This window comes from Trachurus trachurus (genome assembly GCF_905171665.1).
Source record: "Trachurus trachurus genome assembly, chromosome: 1".
Lineage (NCBI taxonomy): Eukaryota > Metazoa > Chordata > Actinopteri > Carangiformes > Carangidae > Trachurus > Trachurus trachurus.
Genome location: NC_139891.1, coordinates 11190159 through 11214648, shown reverse-complemented (window position 1 = coordinate 11214648; position 24490 = coordinate 11190159). Strand labels below are relative to the sequence as shown.

The window sequence follows — 24490 nt, the reverse complement described above, 5'->3', positions numbered from 1 at the left end:
GTTGACCTAGCTGCATTATAGCCTAGCCTATTATTGTTACAGTAACAATAGGCTACTTAAAAACATTAAGTTTTTTTTCATCAGTCCAGCATGAGTGTGTGATAGTGATACTGTACCACTGGGTCCAAGAGTGTGAGATCATAAACATACACATACACTTGGATGTAATGCGTATTTCCGTTATAATCTGCGTTGTTGCCAGGTTATTTGACGTATCTGAGCGCTGGCTTTACAGCAGCATAAAGCTAGCCAAGATAAAGCAATTCACATTCCGTCTTTGTTCAACACAATAAGAGCCCTTTTAATTTTCATTGGTTTCAGGTTACAAGTCTTAAAGATACGACTACTTGAAATAGGTTTGCTATCACAATGGACTCCAGTTTGCTAATCCCGAACATTAACCTATCTTGAGACTCTTTTTCTTACTGGGTGGAACATTCATAATTCATTCTACACCAGTAAATGCACTCCATAAAACGTCTACTGGTATTATTTTACTTATGAGTGGAAAAAAGAGAAACAGGCCAATAATAATTATTTAACCCATTAAATTATAATTAAAATATTATAAATATAAAATTCACACATGCACGCACGCACTCACGCAAGCACGCGCGCGCGCGCACACACACACACACACACACACACACACACACACACACACACGCGCGCGCGCGCACACACACACACACGTTTCCATGCTGAAAATGCAAGCGTTTGCCGTAGTATGTTTTATTTTGAAGGTCCAAAGTGCGTACTTCCGGTGTGGCTCTTGCGCTTCCCTCCGGTAACTTGACGTCACTCTTCTCTGCTACTGAACCCCCACGGTGCCCCCCTCCTTACGTTTACTGATAACTATTGTAGAGCGAAAGCAGAAGCCGAAGAGTTGGATGTGACTATCGATGGTTTCAGCGTAGAGCACAGCGCACCTGGACAATTCAAGGTAACTGTTTGTTCCTGCGGAGTTTGCTCCGGTGTTTACAGAGAGACGGTCAGACTCAGAGAGAGTGGGACTGAGGAGTTGAGCTAACTTGGGTGCCATCATCCAGTCCATCGGCTAACCTTAGCTAACTTTTACTCCGCTGCAGCACGTTTCAGTCCGTGTGTGTGTGTGTGTGTGTGTGTGTGTGTGTGTGTGTGTGTGTGGGGTGACCTGGGCAACGTGTCCCAAACTGTGGCAACAAAGCGCTGCGTGCGTGTGGAGATGATGGTGGCAGCAGCACCGGTGTCGCTGCTGCTCCCCGTGCTTGGTTGCTAACGGGACAGTAAGTCCTAGCAAAACATTGTTACCGTGGCTAAGGTAAAAGCTTTGATAAACTCTGGATACTGTTGGTTGTCGATTATCCGAGACATTTGTTCGGACACAAAAACAACAAAGTAACAAAATTTAAGTTGACATGCACCAAAAAGCTGGATGCCAACCGCCGTAAAATAGAAAGAAAGAAGAAGTTAAGTTGACGTGATGCTGTCCCTGTGTGTTCGTCTTAAACTACTCGCACTAAACTTGGTCACTACATGAATATTTAACCAGCAAACTTTTCTGGCTGCAGTAAAGCGTGTGTTTGTTTTAGTCACCAATGACGACTAATGTGTTTTCCAATACGTTAAAATACACCAAAAACCGAGAAAGTTACAACTAGCTAACTGCCCAAGTGCTACACAATTTACCCTACTGTAAGATGCTAGATATAGATAATATCTCCTATGGGCCAGCGTGTTGGAGGAGTCGCATTAAATTCTTAACAGCAAAAGTTTACAGCTTTTATGAGAGACCTGAGAAGAGTAGTCGCTCCTATTGAAGACTGGCACAAAGAGGTTGGTTAGCTGTTTCTTATAAGACTTCCTGCAGAGTTTGCTTAGACCTTACATGTGAACAGGTAGTGCTGTCATTTTATCTTATAGTATAGTCCAAGTTCACAGTCATTCAGCACATTACTTTGTTTTCTACTTTGCTCCATTGGAGTGAGTCCACATTGATTGAACACTATCAATTTTCGTCTAGTTTGATGTTTAGCCTACCTGTTTTCTGTGAATCATGGTGTCACTGCTCTGTCAACACTGTCAGTGACTAGCCACTAGTGTCCCACTGTACATCCATCTTATTGAGATGGTAAATGCATATTGCCCGTCCATCATGGGTACTAGCCTAATACTCACCAGACTTCACTTAAAAATTGCTTCAACGAAGTTAAGTTGATCAGCTATTCACATTTAGTCAATTGTTCCAGTAACTCAAGTTAGAATACATCAAATATTGTGCTTTTCTCCCATGTGATTAAAGAGATTGGCTTATCAATTGAATTAATTGATCATTTAATTGAATAAATCACAATCTGTCAGTGGAGTTTATGGAGTCCTGCTATATATATATGTTTGAATATTTAAATCAACTGCAGTCACATTTAAAATGCAGAGAGTTTAAAGGTAAATGCATAACAACAGAAACAATAGACAGTGAAAAACCACAGAAAGGCGCCCTGGAGGAAGCGACACAGTGATTAAAATGGTTGAAGTGCTTCCAGCTTCTCTTCAAAGTGACTGTAAACTTAATACCCTAAGGGCAACACTCAAGGATCCTGAATGTTTAACACAACTGTTCCAGCAGAAAGAATTTCCCTGAAGACATGGAAACGGGCTTCATAAATTTAAAGCCTTCAAGGCTGTTTTCTATTTTTTAGTTTTCTGCCGGGGTTGGGTTTTAGTTTTTTTATTGTTTGCATTATACCGTAGCCAACGTCTAGCTATGTGATTTTCTGTTGCCCTTTCCCCAGTTTGTTTATGTCTATATATTTATGAAATTAATTTGAGGAAAAGAATATGGTAAAATAAAGTTACCTTGAAGAAAACAGGAATCTGCAGGTCCTTGAACTTCTTAAATATACAGAGAACGGTTGTTAAATTGAGTTATTGATTGCAGAGTCCTGTGTATCAGATATGGCAGCTGATGATCTTTTATGGCTTTTTTTTAATCTGTGGCCACAATATCAAGGTCTGTGTTTTATGATAGCCTGTAAAGACCAGTAAAGTGAGGGCAAGCAGGCTGTTACATGCAACTGTGTGTGAGTTATCGGTAGGAGTTTGTATGCAATAGAGACCATTTTCACTAAGGAACCATGGAACAGAGAATTGGGTCTGGGCAACATCCAGAGTTGATCCTCATGCATGCACCAGTCGATGGGAGATGGCCTGTGTTTTGTCATCTACAGTAGTTGAAGATACCGGTTTAATCAAGGGATGGTGGTTGGGTTAATTATCAACATGACCCTCTGCCCACTGGTTAATCTCCAGACATTAACCGGTTCTATTCATACATCGGCCATTTGGCCCATGGCCAATGTATGAATAGAACCGGTTATGTCTGAATTTCAGACATTACACAGACACTGCATGAGGGAGCAGACAGTAAAGTAAAGTCAATTTATTGTGAACAGCACAAGTTGCATTGAATCTGACATTTTCAAATCAGATTCAGGCCACTTTCAAATGTGGTACTGAATCAGATTCAGCGTGCGGCGCCTGGCATCGTTGTTACTGTTCTTTTGCGCATGCGGGTCAGTTCGATTTCTGATATAGTCCACATTTTAGATGGTAATGTGAACAGCCAAACAAAAAATCCAATCTGAGCAAAAAATCCAAATTGAGCAATAGTGTGAACGTAGCCGTAGAGACTGATGGGGATGGTAAAATAAAACTAACATGCCAATTAGGGATGCACAATATTGGATTTTTGCCAACATCTAATGTGCCAGTATTTTGAAACTCATTTTGAGCGATTGCTGATATAAAGCTGTAGCTTTTCTATATTTATTTTATCAAGTTACAGTGCATTTATTTAGAAATTAAAGCAGAAGTAAGCGATCCGGTCGTTTTGGCTAACTTCTTGTCAGCCGATGGAGTTAGCAGTCCCCGCCCTCGTCCCTACGTCACCACATTCACGCGCATCCCTTGGCTGCACACACAGAGAGGACCGCCCCTTTATGCCGTTCTCTCTCCTCATTGGATAAAGGTTGTAGGATACAAGGAAAGTTTTCTCCTCGCCTTACAGCAGAGTGACTGACAGACCCGTGTTTCGGACCAAACACTCTATATAAGTGATTGCTGTTGGAAGATATAACTATTTAAGACTTATATTAACTCAAACATTCCGCTTACTTCTGCTTTAATAAAAGTGCATTTCCCAACACAGAACACTGTTCGCGTTATCACAGGCTACAGTAGAAAACTGTTCATGTTATCACGAGCTACAGTATAAACACTGTCATTGTTTTAGAGTCATCTGAGAGGTTTAGTGTACTTTATGTGATAGACCTACAGTTCTGATGATATATTCAAACCAAATTGTGGAAAGTAAAATATGGTAATTCATTATAAAGTGTGTTGAGGTGGATCCGTGAGTTGTTGCATCTATTATCACCCTGTATGTTGAGTTTATAATGCTCATGTCATGTTCTGATTGACTAGAGCCCCATGTGAGGAAAAAAGCCACCATCCACTTCATTTGAATGAGTTTTGTCTGTTGATGCAGTGAAAGTGAGTGCCAACACAGAGGATCCTGTAAATTTGATTTTGGTGCAAATAGAGACTTTTGGACTTCTCAAACATTGAATAGAGACAGGGATGTTGTATTACAGATATGAGTAAAGACTGAATTTCAGCAGATCTGGATATACCATAAGCACCTATCTGGATACCTTAACTCCTCCAAAATGTGCCATGTTGTTCTTGTATTGCCATATAGAAATCCAAAATGCAGAAATTTTTATTTCTCACAATTTTTTTTTCAATATTTGCATCATTCAAAGACAAAAAAACATGCTTCTGTAATATACATTGCATTACAATGATTCCTTTACACTGATATAAAGGAATTGTTTCCTGTAACTTTGAGTTTCTCTTTATGAAATTCGGTGTAGTAGAGGAAGAGGCAAGACCGTCTAATTTGAAGATCACACCAGAGATTTTTTCTAATTATTTTCTGAATCTCAACAGATTTAATCTGAAGCATATTGTTTCTGACATTTGTCATTTAGAGGTAGATATGGCCAGAGGTTGTATATAGTACAGCCACAGCTGAGACTGCTACAGCTACTGCTGCATGTCTGGCAGGATGCCACATGTTCTTTCTTTTGACCACTCAGCCGACAGTGGGCTTTAAGCCTAAACAGCCCAACCTCGCTCTCGCTCAGCTCCTCCCCCAGCTGTATGTCTGTGTCACCCTACCGCTCTCTCTCTTCCTTTCCCTTTTCCTCTGCTGCTTGATGGCTCGTGCATGCCCTCCTTTTGTTGCGGCTCGGCTAAGGAGATAAATTTAAGAAAAAAAAGAGAGAAAAAAAGGAAGGATTGGAAAAAGAGCCGAGGCTATTCACTGAGGCGTGGGATGGAAAAGCATACGGGTTCTTTGTGTACAAACCCTCATGTGAGTCAGATGGTCTTTTTTTCCCTCACTCTCCTTTTTATTGCCTTATTTTCCCATCCTTCTTTTCATACTCGCACTGCATCCTTCATGTATCTTTATTCTCTACGCTCAGTATCCCTGCCTCCATTGCTGTGTCATCCCAGCCATTGTTTTTTTGCATGCGTACCTACCCCATACCATAACACTGGCTGCTGATGCTGTTATCATGCTTGAATAAATGTAACGGTGTGATGAATGAGCTCTGACAGGATGACAAGATTCAGTCCAAGAGGTGTTTTGTGTGTGTATGACCTGACACATGAACATTGAAGAAAGGTACATCAGCAAAGAATGAGTGTTGCTCCGATTATTTGACACAGATTAGCTAAGTTAGCATTCACATGGTGATGTTGCATCTTTAAAGGTCTCACACCATATGGTCATAGTAGCATACATTTGAACTTGGTGTTTAAAGACTACAAACTAACTAACTCTCACTCATTTGTGAGTTTATATGTCTGATTATATTTAAGAATAATGAGGAAAATAAGGGATGATGAGGAGGATAAATAACAAAAATATAAGTCAAGAAGACAATCAACTTATTAAAACAATAGTTTGATATTTATAATTGATAGAATAATTATTATTTAAAAGAACTACAGCTGAAAAACAGAACTTCCTGGTGGCCTGAAAAGGGGAACATAGCACCACTATGAATGAAAAGAAGACTGCCACAAATTTGTGTAAACAAAAAACAAAGACATGTGAGTGAGACAGGGATGTAGAATCAGAACTGAACTGCCAACTGAAATAGTTAACATATTTTTACACTCATGTGTATTATTAAGACCAGTGTGCACTCTGTAGGCCCTTATTAGTGAAATCTGGTGGGATATCTGACAACCCTGTACTATTGTGGATGGTCTTACCTTGGCATACAATCTACTATACAGATCATGCCTTTGAAAGGTGCTACGGTACATGTTAAAGGTGTCCAGAAAAGAAAATGTAATTTGAGCCCACTGTGGGTCTTTACATTAGTGTAATAGGCTAATAACTCATCTATCAGACGTTGTAGGCCAAACTTTGTGCAAAATTCTATTTTCAAGTAAATCCGGGATGAAAGTGTGGTATTTTTTTTCTGCATTGGATAATGCAGGCACACAAATTATGTGTCACGTTGCTCACGATTCATCAGCCACTGATATTGGATCTCTCATCCGTCAATCAAACGTCTGAGACACACACACACACATCGTGCTTGGTCTTGCCCCAAACATTGAATATCCCGCCCGCTCGATACAGACCAATCAAATTTGTTTTCCTCACTCAGGTAAACTTGTGCGGCAATTCGTGAAATCTCATGGAAGGAGGCGCGACAAACAGGACAAACGGCCATTTCTGAACACCTTTAAAATTAGGGATAAACTAAGTATTGGCACGGATAATTATTGGCCTGAAATACCCTCTAAATTGAAACAATACAAAATGTTGATTTTTGAAGAGTCATAACTGTTGTTGTTTATGTAATTACAGTAGTGATGTTGGTTATATTATTTGGTTAAATCAGAGGCATAGCTATAATGTTAAATTCAAAAATGGTATCGGTTATCTGTATCGTCATCGGTTATGAGAAGGGGATAGTGATCGGTTATTGTATGGGTGGGAAAAAAAGAGTTATTGTGCATCCCTAATTTGAATGCAAAAGTTAAGTCACTGCCAACCAGCCCCATGGCTAGCTGTTTAACAGCTCCGTTCAACTACTGCTACATATGAAGGAGGCACCAATTATGTAATTGGTTTGGATACAATTTGGGAACAGATGACAAAGGTGGACAAACATCCAAAAGGAGCGTCAAAGCAGCAGAAAGGCACAAATAATTTCCAGTCAACAGTCACGTGATTCAGATTGTGATGACAAAACATTGTCTTTTGTCCAGATTTCCCACCCATGTCAAACAATAAGGTTGCAGATTACAACCAACTGATTATCCTGCCCTTTACCTCCACTATCTAAATATGCAGAAGGAGCTATGGTGGTCTTTAGGTGATGTAAAGGTCTTCTCTGGAGCCATTGCGTGGTTTGTCCTGGGTTACTACAAACATGCAGATGCTGAGAAAGAGCACCCACTCCTTATGCAGATGTTAAGCGTTCATCCTAAGCTGTTTTGGTTCCCTGCCTGTCCTTTGTTGATTTTTTTTTTCTTTCATTGGCCCAGCTGGTCTGATCACGGCACTTTACTGCTGCCAACACTCTGCTAACATGTACATACCATACCATAACACACAGAGTGTCCTGTTTATTGCAGGCAACTCCAAACTTGTTATGAAGTTAACTCAATTTGAGACCTCAATTCCTGCAGGAGGGAGAGCGAGATGATCAGATTCAATGCTGCCTGTAACAGGCCACGCCTAACAGCCCAAAAGACTTCTTGCCTCTGCCATGCAGTACATTATTCCCCAATTTACATCTAATTTACCAAGAAAAAAACCAATTTGCTTTGGCAGAGCAAGAACCTTGGCCCTTTTTTAAATCAGTCTAGGTATTGTTTAACCAATTGTATAATAACTCTTTTTAATGTTGAATTTGATACGAGAAGATTTCACTGACATGGTTCAGTAGAGTACAGTAGAGTTTTTTTTGTTGTTGTTGAATTTCCATTTGTTCTTTTTTTATTTGGTACTAGTTCATCTCGGACTCATTAACTAAGTTATTAATGTAAGATTGTGAGACTCTGAGTTGGAGTTCTTACCTAATCTTAAATGACTGCTTAATGTGGATATAAATCAATATGTTGTTTTTGGCAAACTCATTCCATGATTTGCTCCACCCTAGCCTCTTTTCAGAATAAATAGCTATTACATGGTTCTAATTGCGGGTTTAAATTTTGCAACATGTTGTTATGAAGACACACAATCTGTTGTGGCGCGAAATGTAAAGTAAATTGTGTAACGAGACCAACATGTTAAATTGCCAGTCCGTTTACCCACTAGGTTGCACGTTGGAATACTGATCAAGCCTGAGCTGAGCTGCTTCAGAATACAAATGCGGATTTCTCCATCTATGCACTGAATAAAACAAATGGTAACAAAAGCCCAGATTGAAAGTCGTGTTATGGCGTCTCATCCCAGTGACCTGGCATGACTTCATGAGTATCAAAAACAGATTGGCTCAAGTCAGGAGCCTTGACCTGAGCAGTGCCACAATGTGTTGCGCTTTTTTGAAGCTAGTACAGATCAACTACATCATGGCAGAAACAATGTAATCTAATGCTAAAATCTTTCACCCTATGGCAGCATTCTTCATGCAGCTGAACTCACATGACAGAGCACGGGCCTTTGACATCTGTTTGACATCAAAGGGCTTGATATATTTGAAGTTTAAAAAGTATTACTCCTTTATTTTTGCATTCCTTTCTGTCTAAATAGGACATCATATAGTTGACTTTGCTCCTTTGCAGTGATGTTAATTTGATATTATTATGACGAAGATGCCATCCACAGTGAGTTTACATGTAGCACTCATTTACACATCATTCAATGGGACTACAGATGAAATATAGCTAGTAGCTAACTCTGGTACGGCTGAGAGGCATGCACTGTCCCTGTTAAATAAACAAATAAATAAATAAATTGATAATTAGAATATGATATGCAAAGAATAGCAAGCAATAGAAACAAGAAGGGATTTGGCATTTGAGCTTGTATGGCAACACCTCAGGCTGCATGGACTGTGGTAAACAATGGATCACACCATGGAGAACATGATGGAATTTAACATTTGTGCCACAGTGGGGACCCTGTTTTTTTTTATTGCTGTTTGTTCTTTTTGACATCAGTAACCCCTCCATTCCTATTCCCAGAAATGCAAAGGAGAGAAACACAGCCCAGCTAAATCTAACTTAAGGGAGTATATTTTGAATTCCATGCTCTCAATCCACTCAGGAATTTGAGGTCCCTGGAGTTTACCACACTGGCTCTGGTATACATTATGCATACAATAAGTCTCTGTGTGTTCTAGAAATTCCATCCAAATAAGTGTTTAGATCTGTTGGATGGGCTTGTTGAATGCTCAGTTTGGCTTATGCAACTGTCATGATGCTTTCGCTCAGGTGACAGCAGGCAGCCTTCAGCTCCAACTATAGATGAATGTAGTTGTATGAGTTATAGAGGGCAGATTTTGACAATGAGCATTGAACCTTTGAAGGTTAAATAATGCCTATTTGAACTTCTGAATAGAATGCAGCTTTACTGACTTTATCCTAGTGTGACCAACCAAAACGCCCCAAAGCTTTTTTTTTTTTTTTTTTGCTTTGGTGTAACGTGAGAAAAGCTGCATGAAAAGTTAGAAACATAATGGTAACAAGGATTCTTGTTTGACAACCTGGTGACACTCAACTTTACCTGTCAAGTCACCTTAGCCCGACCACTGATCAGGGAACAGATAAAGGAGGGAGTACATGCTATCAATCTACGTACTACACAAGAACATAGAATGCATCACAGAGATCAGTGAATAGTGTAAAGAAAATCCATTGAAAGCATCTGGTGGGTATTCACCCATGTGTGAAACACTGTTATTATTTCTTATCATTCACGTCTCACCAGACAATAAGCAGAGACAGGCCTTTTGTGTACTTGATTGCCAAAGACCTGTCACCTGGGTGTGCACAAGTTCCTGTCTGGTCAGTATGTTTACAGACAACAAAGGTCAAATGACTGAGAGACAGAGCAGAGAACATGCTAACAGAAACATGTTGAACATGGAGGGGTTACCTTGAACTCTCTGGGTAAACTGAGGAGAGAAGAGGCCTGCAGGTCCCTGAACCCTGGAATGAACCTTAAATAAACAGAGAACCCTGGCCAAAGTCAGTAAAGGAAGACTCCTGTGTTTCCAGTGTGGCAGCTCATGTTGGTTGCATTTGTTTTTTGTTTTTTTTATGGCTTTTATACTGACATCGGGCCAAAACAATCAACACCAAGGTATGCAAATTCATCAAACCTGTTCTGACCAGTAAAGTGAAGACATGCACACTACACATGCTGTTACCACAGGAACAGCCAGAGCTCTACTGTGACTCTTTTGTGGGTTTATCTGTGGGAGTCTGATGTATGCAAGTGTAGATAGAAGCCATTTCACGTATGAACTGTGGACCAGAGAACTGGGTCCCTATGTCTAGGGTTTCTCTCTTGTGAGAGCAGCATTCAGCCGAATATCACCCATATCAGATATTTTTTTCTTTTACTTGAAATACCGGTTTAGCTGTAAGGAGGTGGTTAGGAAGAGCCTTCAAGAATAATGATACAAACGTCACATGCCCACTTGTTCGTTAATTCTTGAGACATGAACCAGGTCTAGAAGGAGCAGGTAGGAAAATCCAATTAATGTTCAGTTCAGATGACTTAGATGTCGTGTTGTTTTGACAATGTGGAATTTTCTATTATCGAGTATACTCAACAAGAAAACAATAGATGGTAAAGGAGAGGCGCAGTCCTTGTTCACCAAATTCGTGTCTCAGAAGCCAATCAGTGGGCAGGATTCAGTCAAGTGGTGGTAACGTGATCCCCCACAAACAGTCTCTGCGGCAACCGCAACACAACATCGTCTGGCATGGAGGAAATATGACCCATTAATTTCAATGCGGCCGTGCGTCATAGGCTACGCTTGTGTTTTCGTGCTTGTCCACGGCGCAATTGCCTTCAGTTTTGTTCAGACCAAACAAGTACCCAGTACAATGATAACTCATCTTTGTGTTTATTAACTTTTCCTAACCATAACCTTCTTTCGTGACCACGATTAGAACGCATGACCACAACTGTTGTGTCATCCAAAAAAAAAATAAAGATAGTGTCCTGTCAACAAATTTGTTGTGACAAATGGCAAAAAAAAAAAAAAGCGTTACGGTACCGCAAGTATCGTACTTGTGGTGAAATTTGGTGGCACATCTGTGGTCTGGTTTAGCACCTCCCCCAGTTATATTTATGTGTCACTCTACCTCTTTCTCTTCCTTTTCCCTTCTGCTGCTGCTTGTTGGCTGATGCATGGCCTCAGTTTTGATGTTGGTTGGGTAAGAGAGAAATTTAAAAAATAAAGGAAAGAAGGATTGCAAAAAGCTGTGGTTTAAGCACGGGATGGAAAATCATATAGGCTTCTTGTGTACCAACCCGCATGTAAGTCAGAAAGCCTTTTTTTGTGGCCTCACTCTCCTTTTTTGTCTTTATTTTGTCTTCTTTTCCTACTCACTGTTTATCCTTCACATTTTAATTCTGTATATCTGATGTGATGATCTCAAGCAGTAGGGCTGGGTGATCTGAGGATATCATGGATGATCTTGCTGTACGATCGACTTTGCAGATGAATGCGACAGCTCATTATGTTAAAACATGCAAACATTCTAAGATATTAGATTGGACATCTGATTACAAGTTTCAGTTCAATCACTGCCAACAAGCCCTGGCACTGGCACGAAATGGGGAGTTGTAGTTCATGTAAGGAATGAGGGACTTGTCTGCGGGCAGGGAAAGACAGTCACCGGATTGTCATACAGTATGATCTTAAAGCAATATTAACATATTGGCAAATTCGCCTATTGCCATAATCCCTATAGTTTAAGAGACGTCCACCAACCGGAAGGTAGGAGGTTCGATTCCCGGCACCCACAGTCCGCATGTCGAAGTGTCCTTGGGCATATTGTCCAAGTGACTAGAAAAGCGCTAAATAAGTGCAAGTCCATTTACCATTTACCATGTCGGAATGTATAGAAGAAGCTGTAGTGGAAAGTAATAGCAAACAATAAAAACAAGAAGGGATTAGGAATTTGAGCTTGAAGACAAGACTACAAGCTGCATGGACTGTGGTAAAAAATGGATCACACCATGAACATGATGGAATATACTATAACATTTGTCCCACAGAGGGACAAATCCTTATTTGTTCTTCCCCATGTCAGTGACCCCTCTCGTTCTATTCCCAGAAATGCAAAGCAGTGAAAGAAAGCTCAGCCCAGCTAAATCTAACCTTGATTTTCTATCCACTCAGGAATTTCAAGGTCCTATGATTTATCACATCGGCTTGTCGTACATACACTGACTCTGTTTTCTATAAATGTCAATTAAGGAATCATTTTATTTGTATTTTTTTTTACAAGAAGTAGACGTTGAATGTTTAAGCAGCTTTTGCAGCTGTCGTGCTGCATTTAGAGCAGCAGAGGGCAGCAAGTGACCTTCAGTCCAAATGAGATGAGCCAAGTATCACCACTGGTGCCTGAGAATGAACACATTTCATTGTGCTTTTGTATTGTGTGGAAAAAATCTAAAGATTCTTGTTTGACAACTAGGTGCCCCAACCTCAACCTCCAGGTGACTTTGGCCTGCCCACTAATGCGGAAACAGATAATAGAGGGAGTGCATATTTACCCTATCAGTTTTATCTACATGTGTGTTCAACGCCCAGTAGAGTACATAATAGAGACTACCGGTAACTGTGATCGGAACCAGTTTTAAACATCCTGCTTTTGTAAGGTATTCACCCATGTGTGAATCTTCCGTCATTTGCTGATGTGCATCTCAAAAGTCAGTAAACACAGAGACAGGCTATTGTGTGCTTATCACTTGATCACCAAAGACCTGTCACTTTAGTGTGTGCAAGCACCTGTTTGGTCAGTGACGCTATAGACTAGGGTTTCTCTTTTTTCCATCTGATACCGATAACCAATAACGTCCTGCTTGCGATGCCAATACCAATGGCTGATAACATTTTTAATAGTTTATATACATACCTGAGGTTTAAGAAAGGCTAAGATGTAGTGAGTAAAGATGAATTTAACATTATAGCTCTGTCTCTAACTTTACCAAATAATATAACTGACATTGTAACTTCAAAAATCAACATTTATTATTGTTTCAAATCAATTTAGGGGGCAGACGGACTGAATATGAGCAAATCCAGTCAATGTTGGCTAATTATAATCAGCTCTAGTAATGTCATCATCATTATCAGACTTTTCTGTATATTTTGGCCGATAATTGTCAGCCAATATCAGGCCAATAATTATCTCTACCTACAGTTGTCGTACATCCCTACTATAGACAACAAAAGTCAAATGACTGAGGGACAGAGGAAAGAACACGCATTCTCAGGAATGTTCACAAACTACATTATGTGTTGGGTGGACAACAAAGCACTAGGCTTGCTTGAGGCACTCGCTCGCTAGAGCCAAGGATAGTTAAAAAAAGCATTTTATTCCTCAGGGCATAATTATGAAGCATGAGAGACGCGTCTATGTGGCATGTCTCTATTGATTTATAAAACAATAGAGAGATGCATACCGTTTCATAAACCAATAAAGAAACGACTACCGGCTTATAAACCAATAACTGGTTTTGATGTTGGTCGAAACCGGTCGGTTTACTTCTCTTTTTTCTACTTTGAGCACTCGGTGCATTAGTGTTAACTATTTCCTCTGGTATCTGGTTTGATAGATCTGATGTGACAATGCCAGGCTCACCAGTGCCTACTTTTACCACCACCACTGCATCTTTTACACCATTTCTGGGCTAATGTCATTGTCATATGATTTGCTCACGTCTGCGAATAAGCTCTACTGTAATTGAACCAGTAAATTAATAGTGAACTATTAGTATAGTGAAGAGCTATCTTTCCAATCTGTTTTCCTCTGCCATGTGACCAGTGTTCCAGTTTGACTTTTGCCTTGCCATGCAAAGCACTGTCCTACAGCATGTTTTGAACCTCTGGAAAATGTGATAGCATGTGTTATTTATGTGAAATACAAAACATTTTTAGCATAGTTTTGTTGTGTTTTCATGCTTCAGCATCTGAATATTTGGAAGGCCCAAGTGAGTATGACCTGCGGGTGGGTTTTGGTTGGAAGTAATTAGGCCTGTCACAGTTATTCCGTAAGTGCCTGGTTGCAGTTATTTGAGCTTACTGCAATTATTTTTGCACAATTGTTAAAATCGTTTCCAATGATCTGTTAAAAAAAAAAAAACAGCTGGATGAAACCAACAATGGTCATATTTCCATCACTATTTCTTCTGACATCATCATGTTGTGCACCCTTTTAACGCCGCATTATGTAATAATGTAATAAATTTTCACGTCATTATGTAATAACGCCACATTTTGTAGTAATCTGACACATGTTGTAATTAAAATCTTGAACACAGTTGTTACATTTTGCATCAGTTATTACAAATTGCAGGTGTTATACTTTTTTATGAAGAAAATGTAATAATTTGGTGCATTATGTAATAAACCACCAACACCCGCCAATGTGTGGCACGAGTAGCCTATATGAATATCTACATGGACTCCCAATTAGGGATGCACATTTTGAATTTTCTTTCTGACCGATAACCGACCTGTTAACCGATGAGATTACAATGCCCGCGGGCCGATCGTTTTTAAAAAAGTGTGACACCAGCAATTTGTAACAACTGATGCAAAATGTAACAACTTATCACAAAATGCTGCAAAGTTTATTACATATTGCGTTCAAGATCTTTATTACAAAATGTGGCAGATTATATAAAATGCAGCGTTTTTACCTAATGACGTGAAAAATTATTACATAATGCGGTGTTACACCCCTTCTTCCTCTATGGTACTTTAATGCCACATGAGTGGAGCACCACAAACTGTTCTCAAGGTGCCTAATTTCTAATATATTATAGATGATGGCATTTCCATGAGCATCTGCTGACATCGATTTAGTTGCGAAGCCTAAAGGCAAACAGCATTTTTTATGTATTTGTTTCAGTGTTTAAAGCCAATAATGGCTCTTCTTCTTCATAAGGTTTAGTGTATTACTATGTTTAGGTTTATACGGTAACAGTGGCATAAAATGATCAGAAAAAGACATTTAAATTAAAATTATTATGGCTACTAAAATTTCACGATTGTGACAGCCCTAGAGGTAATGGATAATATTATGCTTCACAGTCTCTTTACTGGATCTCATAGTCTCCTCTGTTTTTGTTTTGTAGGAGCTTTACTATCTGAGAATGCAAAGAGGCAGAGAAAGAATGGAGAGAGAAAAGGTTCCAGAGCTCAATCAGGTATGTTTGTGCTTTTGTCTCCTTATGAATGTAAACTTAGTATGTGTTAATAAAAAAATGCATTCTTAAAGTGTTAAAATGAACAACTTATTCATGGAGTTTCTTATACAAATGGCCTGCGGGTGTCATGTGTTTCACTTCTGCTGTAGGGTAAGAGGAGATTGAGAGTGTGTGTGGCGACATGCAACAGAGCGGACTACTCCAAGCTGGCCCCGATCATGTTTGGGATCAAATCCCATCCTGATGAGTTTGAACTTGAAGTTGTGGTGCTTGGTTCGCATCTCATTGATGACTACGGGTAAGAGCAACTGGTTCAAGATAAAGACATTTAGAGGAAACCTGTTATGAGTTTTGAGGGGTTTTTTGTGGTTCACAGAAATGCAGGAATGAAAATGAGATACTTGTCAGTGAATTCTCATTAAATGTGATACATACGATCTTACCTTCTTGAAATATTTGATGTTAACACCTCCTCAGTTCCTCAGTGCTGCCTACGTGCAACCTGGACATAACCTTGCCAACCCTTGCAAGCCTGGTATACCTCCCTGTGGTTGGGTTGAGATGGATTTAACATGAAACTATCCACAATTATCGAAGTTCTTCCTTTAATTTGTTTGTTTTCCTCATATCCCACTACACAGGAACACTTTTCGTATGATTGAGCAGGATGACTTTGACATCGGCTCCAAGCTGCACACCATTGTGAGAGGAGAGGACGAGGCGGCTATGGTGGAGAGCGTTGGGCTGGCGCTGGTGAAGCTCCCTGATGTTCTGCAGAGACTGCACCCTGACATCCTGGTAGTCCACGGTGACCGTTTTGATGCACTCGCTCTGGCTACGGCAGCAGCGTTAATGAACATAAGAATACTTCACTTGGAGGGCGGAGAGGTGAGGAGGCTCATGCGTGGAGTGGTGTTTACTGGTGTAAACGAGACCTACTGTGATAATGTAGCCGTGAATTTTATTTCACACTACATTGACAGTGCATGTATGTTCAGTATGCCGTTACTCTTTTTTACTTTTACGTTTTTAGAATGCAATAAAGGAAGTGCTCTTGTGTACAACATATCCCATCAAATGTCAGATGATTGATAAAATGCAGGGTCTTCAAGCATTTTGCAGTTTGCAGGAAATTTGCTGTAATTGTCACCACATAACAAATAACTCAAATATCTCTTCTCATCCTGATGTTTTTCCCCCCAGGTGAGTGGTACAATTGATGACTCAATCCGCCATGCCATTAGTAAACTGGCACATTACCATGCCTGCTGCACACGTCGGGCAGAGCAGTACCTCATCGCCATGTGTGAGGACCACTCCCGCATCTTACTGGCTGGCTGCCCTTCATATGATAAGCTGCTGGCAACTCATCACCGAGACGACTATAAGGATATTATTAAGGCCTGGCTGGGTATGCAGAGATGCAGAGAGTCATTTGGGCAGAAATGTAGTGGGAGGTGTTAGTGTGTATATTTGTATGTGATGTGTGGTGTGTTTGTTCATGTTGCAGGTGACAAGGTGCAGGAGCAAGACTATATTGTGGCTTTGCAGCACCCTGTCACCACAGACATCCAGCACTCCATTAAGATCTATGGACTGATGCTGGATGCCCTAATCTCCTTTAACAAGAAGACCCTCATCCTCTTCCCTAACATTGATGCCGGTTAGTTTCACCTTTTGGCCCATTTAGGGACTTTCCCCACTTGTTTTTAGAGACTTTGTTTTCCTTTATATGTGAGTGTTTTGTCAAAATAGATATAGGATAATTAAGATTAATAGCTGAACTGATGAAACTATCCACAGTGGGGATGGTCTGAGACCATTTTCTATTCCCTCTAACCACTGAATGTTTTTCTGACGCACCCCCTCCCACATAAACAGGTAGTAAGGAGATGGTGCGTGTGATGCGGAAAAAGGGCATTGAGCAGCACCCGAATTTCCGAGCAGTGAAGCACATTCCTTTTGAGCAGTTCATCCAGCTGGTCTGCCACGCCGGCTGCATGATCGGCAACAGCAGCTGTGGCGTGCGAGAGGCTGGGGCCTTTGGCACGCCTGTCATTAACCTGGGAACAAGGCAAACTGGCAGAGAGACAGGTGAGGAACCTGTTACCCTGCATCCCCTTTGTGTTAATGTCATGTTATCTAGTTTCGTCCTCTTACTGTTGAGTTATGAATGTTCGTTGGAAGACAAACATGGTGCCAAGGTGTCAATTTCATCATGTCAGTTATCCAAACAAAACATTATTGTTTTTATCTTCCGTCAAATGGACCATGAGTCTGCAATAAAGATATGAATGAATGTTTGTTGCAACAACTGTGTTTATGAGATTTTACTCTCCGCCAGGTGAAAATGTTTTACATGTCAGAGATGCTGATACTCACAATAAGATCTACCACGCTTTGGAGCTGCAGTTTGGAAAGCGATACCCCTGGTAAGACCAATGTCCTTCTTGTGTGTCTTATTGGTTTTTGGTGTTTTTTTTTCTCTTGTATGTCCAGTATTCCTTTTTTTCCTGTACTGATGAAGTAATGGTATCCTTATCCCAATATGTGCTCTAATTTGCTCTCAGGTGATTTTAAGTTAAGTTTTATTTAAGTTTAGTTAATGACATCAACTAATGTGTATATCTCTTCTCCATCAGCTCTAAGATTTATGGGGATGGCAACGCAGTGCCACGTATTCTTAAGTTTCTACGTACCATTGACTTGGATGAGCCCCTCCAGAAGACCTTCTGTTTTCCCACGGTGAAAGACTCCATCTCTCAGGATATCGATCACATCTTGGAAACACAGAGCGCCCTGTCCGTCGACCTGGGAGGGACCAATCTCAGAGTGGCGATCGTCTGCATGGAGGTAGGCTGTGCAGACTTGTACCGAGAGAGATATCAGTGTGTTGGGTTTAAAGTGATACGCCAACATTTTTTTTCGTGTCTTGCCTCATTCCCAAGTCCATGACACCATCCTTTCGACTGTGCGTGCAGTAACAAGGGAGATAGAGCCGTATCGCCCGTAATTAGCTTAGCTCAAACGCTGGAAGTGTATAGGTAGTGGTAGCCTGCCTCCTACCCCAGCCGAAATGAGCAGTCAGAAGCTGATTTCATTTTAGCTCTAAACTCTGTAAATATATCACTTTATCAACATTTCAAACATTTTAAGGCGAGAAAGTAGCCGTTTAGATCAGCAGTGTGTCGTTTGTCTAAATACCAGCTAGTTACAATTTTGTTCGGACGAATTCAGCGGTACTCAAGCTAGCCGTTGTGACCAACGCACTTCCGGTTACTTTCACAAAATAAAACACCCGTTGCTCTTTACATACAGAAAACCATGACAATAGAATTTGTGCTTTTACTTTGAAATAGGAAGCTAACCTACCCTCGATGTAGCTAGCTTGAACCAAAATAAACCGCCTTTGCTTGAACCGTCCGTTTTGACCGATCTCGTCCCGTTACTGGCATTTGACCGCTCAAGATGCCTTACCGGAGAGTTTTGTCAGCTCTGAGACGAAGATCGGTCCGTTTAGAGTTGCTGAAGAGTTTCTCTGATGACTTTAGGTGGAGGCAGGCTAACGCTACCGATACACTTCCAGCATTTGAGCTAAGCTAATTACGGCCGATACGGGCTCTCCCTCGTTACTGCACGCACAGTCGAAAGGATGGTGTCTGTCTGCTTGTCATGGACTCAGGAGTGAGGCAAGACACGAAAAAAATGTTGGCGTATCCCTTTAACATCATTTTTATGAACTTATTTCTCGTGATGATAAGTGCTACTAAATTAAGGTAATAATTTCCCTTCATGATTCGCCATGTTTTTCAATTTTCCAGTAATTATTCATTAAGCATACTTGATACTCCATTTACCTTGTCCTGTCCTGTCACATTCCCTCCCTCTGTCCAGGGTAAGATAGTGAAGAAGTATACTCAGCCAAATCCAAAGACCTTTGAGGACAGGATGCAGCTCATATTGAGGATGTGTTCTGATGCCATGCGGGATGCAGTGTCCCTCAACTGCAGAATACTCGGAGTTGGTATGTAAACACAGTAGAGGTGACGTCGGATAGCCGACGATTGGGGTGCTCCCTGCTGCTGAACATCTGGTTTTAGATTCTAGATTGAGATTTCTTTGTTTTTTTATGTCTATCGATTGCGCAGCACCCACACACACAAAAACAAACGAACAAAAAACAAACAGCACTGTGGACTTCCTGTTTTAAATGCCTGACAACATTCATTAATTCACCGCACACATTCATACTCGTCATCGCTACACTCTCAGCAAGGATGCTGTGCACGCAGCCTAATGAGTGAGATCAGGAAAAGGATGGACGGGGATATGTCCTGTTATCTAATGCCAACTGAAGAATTTGTTTATTCGGGTGCTTTAGCTCTTTTCTCTGGAGTGGGAAAAGTCGCAAATGAGATCATGAGTCAATGGCGGAAAAAACAACATGATTCAATGATTAGTCGACTATGGGCAAAATCTGATGAATCAGATTTGACTATGAAAATCCTTAGTCGAGGACACCCCTAAAACACACACACTCACATCAATTGATGGAAAAACTGACATGATGCTATTCATTTATAATCATCATCATCATCATTTCAGGAGTGTCCACGGGCGGGCGAGTAAACCCACAAGAAGGTGTGGTCCTACACTCGACAAAACTGATCCAGGAATGGTCATCAGTGGACCTGAGAACACCCATCTCCGACGCCCTGCACCTCCCTGTCTGGGTGGACAATGACGGTAACTGCGCTGCGTTGGCTGAGAGGAAGTTTGGCCATGGCAAAGGAGTGGAGAACTTTGTCACAATCATCACAGGAACAGGTGAGCAAGCAGCAGCAAACCAGTTATGATTGTGGAAGCTAGCGAAAGCAAATCGGCTAAAACTAGTGTAACACCGCTTATATGTGCATGAAGACAACAACAAAGTCACACTGTTGATGCTGCTGTCACACGTGTCTACATTGCCAGCCTGGCTGCTGTGCCTTAGATAATGGCCTTTGATAATGATAATAATAATAAAATAATAATCATACTTTGTTGAAGAGTGACCTGAAAAGTAAAGAGTTTTACCCAGAGAGCAGTCACAGAATTTTCAGAAAATATCTTTATCTAATTTTGGCTTAACCGTCTTTCAGTATCTTTTCAAAATGTGGCCTAAAAAATTAACTGTAACCATTCCGATGAATGGTTACATTCCTCTATTGAGTTCCTTTATTAAATAAGATGTGTTACTCAATAGTCCCAAGAGTCTGTGAAAGTAACTGTTTGTGAATTGTGAATCTGTCTCTAGGTATTGGAGGAGGTATTATCCATCACAGTGAACTGATCCACGGCAGTACCTTCTGTGCTGCAGAGCTCGGTCACATCATGGTTTCATTAGAAGGCCCAGAGTGTTCATGTGGCAGCCGCGGATGCATAGAGGCCTACGCATCCGGCATGGCTCTGCAGAGAGAGGCCAAAAGGCTGCATGACGGTAAGTGTTTGAAATTCCTACAGTAATTAAAAGTAGGGTTGGAGATCCTGGAATGTAATGCCAATGTGAGTGACGCAGCTTGGCACAGCATCACTAACTTTCTGCCAGCTTTTTCTCACGGCACGGCCAACACCTAACATCATAACAAACCACCCAACCGTACTAGTTTATAGGGGTGTGCATTGGCACTGCCCTCACGATTCGATTCGATTACGATTCAGCAGGTAACGATTCGATTCGATTCGATTCTACGATGCATTGCAATGCATCAAAATTCTACTGCACACAACACAGCAAATTTTTCATCAGTCATGAGATATTGAACAACAGATTTTATCGGCTGCTATGTGTGTATTATCACTCTCCTGTATCTTTGACATAAATGTCATTAAATAAAATAAAATTGAATGGTACAGGTATTGGATATGGGATTTTCAAACCTGAAAAAAAAAACATAAATCACTTCTAGGGCTGCCCCCAAAAATTAGCCGACCAAAATTTCATTGGTCGATTGGTCGCAGGAAAAAACAAACAAACCTTTGGAGCCGTGTCTTGTCAATATTAACTCAAAATCAATATGACTGAACTATATGAAAGACTACGGGGCTTTTATTTTGAAGGGCCAGATACAGGAAGTCGTGACACTTTTTGTTGTTGTTGTTTTTACACGGCACGGCAGGTCTCTCTCTCTCTGCATCAGAGACCCCCCAGCCTGAGCTCAGTCACTCCCCCTCCTCTACTGTGTTTATTGGTGATGAACGGGCATGCTGATACTGCCTGTAGTAACGGTAAAACCCGACCGGCTTGTTGAGTCCCGGACCCAACACGGCCGGACTCACGAGCGTTAATTAATTAATTGCTTAGCATGTAGCTACAGGCTGCGCATGTCACGCGCATGTCGTTGCTCCGGAAACGCCCCCGGAGGTAATTGAAACTTCACAACTTTATTTGAGGCCAGAAAATAAGACATAATCGATTATGGCACGTTGCCGCATCGATGCTGAATCGTGCATGTCCCGCATTGCAATGCATCGCCGAATCGATTATTGTTGACACCCCTACTAGTTTAGGATTTAATCATGTGTAAATCTAGCCGGATGAGGGGAACATAGCATGGACTAATTAAAATGAACTTCTTACCACACCTATGTCTCAAAGGGCTTGACAATATAATATCACTCACATACTTGAGGCTACAAAACATCTGACCTGTGTTGATGTGTCTCTCAAGAGGACCTGCTGAAGGTTGAGGGGATGGATATGAAGCTCTCAGAGCCAATCACTGCTGCCCACCTAATCAACGCGGCCAGACTGGGGAACTCCAAAGCTGATGCCATTCTGAACAAAGGTGAGGCCCCACATCAGACACGCATTCACACGCACACACCCATGTGAATTGTTTGTTATGTTTAATTAGTTCCAACAGCACAATGTGTTCATTTAACTTGGAAGAAGTCCAAACACAACTTATTACTTTGGTATGGGAACATACGTGCATGTTCATGAAGTTGAAAAATCTTCATGAGACGCCGACCGGTTTCGACCAGGTCGAAACCGGTCGGCGTCTTATATTTTAATAAGAAGATATGCCTTAAAGAAAATTCCTTGACTCGTCGGAGTGCCTGAAGTAAGCTTTTTTGCTTTTGCTCTTCTTAATAAAAGGTTAGGTCTGGTGGTGTACACCGTGTGTAATATGTTCAATGGACTGTGAGAAAAAAAATTCCCCATGGGACAATAAAGGCTATCTATCTATAATAATTCATCTTTCCCTCTGCAGCTTCTACAGCTCTCAGTGTGGGCATCGTCAACATCCTCCACATAGTGAACCCCTCGCTGGTGATTCTGTCTGGGGTTCTGGCATCTTACTACCAGACCACTGTGCAGCACATCATCAAGGAAAGAGCCTTGTTCTCTGCCCAGAGCATCAAAGTTGTCACATCAGACCTGGAGGAACCTGCGTTACTTGGAGCTGCTAGTATGGTGTTAGACTATGCAACCAGAAGGACATATTGAAGGAGTCCTTCAATATGAAGAAAGGACAAAGCTGAAGTGAAAGTAGAACCTGTACTGCCCAGATAGATACATAAGCATATCTAAGGGATACATTCAAAGACTGAAAGACGATGTGCCATGGCTGTGTTTGGGACACATTTTTTCAAACAAAACAACAGTTTTAGTTATATCCAAAAAAGAAAAATCAAATTCTCAAGCCTGAGAATCATGCCTTTTCTGGGTCAGCTGTTGGACTGATTATACCCCAGATATTTGCATGTGTGAAGTGGGTCCATTGCACAGACCAGAAATCCAACCTGTCTTTCAAACCTATAAACACAAGGTTTAATGAAGCCCCAGTTCATTTTCAATGAAGCATATTTATAATAAAACTGTAATAAAACTACATAGACTTCTTCAAGGCAAATTGACCCACACAGGTCAGGACGTGCTGACATTGATGATATAGTTTTTAATGAAAAAGTCTGTAAAGAAATGGAAAGCTTGTTTCAGATGTGACCAAAAATATTGCTGAGACTTGCGCCTGAAGCTTCATCTCCGCGCTCTCAAACTGTTTACCCTCACTTTTCTTTAAATCTTGTAGGGAGTATGGATTTACATCCCTTTTTCAAATAAGGGTACTGATGTTACATTTCCATATTTTAATATTATATTATTTAAGGTGTTAAGAACAAAAGTGCTTTAACAAGGTTAGTATAGTTGGTGCTCTTGGGAGTTTTAAAGGTAATAAATGAAATCATTATTATAAAATCCATAGTGGGTTATATTAATATAATTTGAATGCAGTAGCTACTTTAGCCTTATTGCTATTGCACTAGGATGGGCATCTTAGGATGAAGCTTTTGACTGAATCAGGTTAAGCTTTTTTAAACTTCATTACCATAAATAAACCTTATGAAGATTTTGCCAGAAGCAAGTTTTCTTCTTGCCTTTCAGAGATATATTTTATCTCTGTATTCACTGTTACCAACTGTATGGTATATTTTGTTTTCGCAGCATTGTAGTTTTAATTGTGCACAGAAAACATGCGACTTGCAACTCAAATCACATCTTTTCATTTACAGTCTGGAACATAATACTGTATGTGGTTCCAGTAAAGTCAAGAGGTTGACTGTGCTGCTATTTCCAGAGGTAGTTTCCCATTGTATGTTTTTCTCTGTAACAATGCCTGAAACATTTCTCAGTGCAAATTGTGTGTCCGTCCTGGATATTCAGACTGAACTAAGTAAGTAACACAGCGTTGTATATGGGGAAAATGTTCGTAAAAAGAACCTTTCACGTTCGGAACCAACCATGTTGGCTTTTGCACTATACCAGATATCTTACATGGCTGAACCTCCAGCAAAGTTGCAAAAAAAGAATCATACATCCACTTTCCCTGCTGCCATTTTTTGAAATCAGTATGCGTCTATTCATAACTTAGTATTGTCCTTCACACTAATAATTTGGATTATCAGTGAGTGAACTGTGAACCTCAAGAGTCAAGTTATGCATTAACTTTTGTTATGTTGTTCATTCATTTT

At 40.6% G+C, this 24490-nt stretch overlaps 1 protein-coding gene across 3 annotated transcripts; it reads left to right on the top strand.

Moving 5' to 3' along the window:
- The first annotated feature begins 821 nt into the window (after nt 1-821).
- On the top strand, nt 822-24328 carry gne (glucosamine (UDP-N-acetyl)-2-epimerase/N-acetylmannosamine kinase). 3 transcript variants are annotated; one of them, XM_083981954.1, is made up of 14 exons: nt 822-943; nt 15404-15475; nt 15625-15773; nt 16117-16363; nt 16679-16886; nt 16986-17138; nt 17357-17569; nt 17820-17907; nt 18118-18328; nt 19370-19499; nt 20081-20302; nt 20772-20954; nt 22186-22302; nt 22732-24328. In XM_083981954.1, the coding sequence occupies exons 2-14, from the start codon at nt 15422-15424 to the stop codon at nt 22965-22967; spliced, it is 2211 nt and encodes a 736-aa protein (XP_083838080.1). In that variant the 5' UTR covers nt 822-943; nt 15404-15421; the 3' UTR covers nt 22968-24328. The 3 variants fall into 3 exon arrangements, with proteins under 3 accessions (XP_083838080.1, XP_083838081.1, XP_083838079.1); XM_083981955.1 differs by lacking the exon at nt 822-943 and adding an exon at nt 1215-1300; XM_083981953.1 differs by lacking the exon at nt 822-943 and adding an exon at nt 5267-5416.
- Nucleotides 24329-24490: the final 162 nt, after the last annotated feature.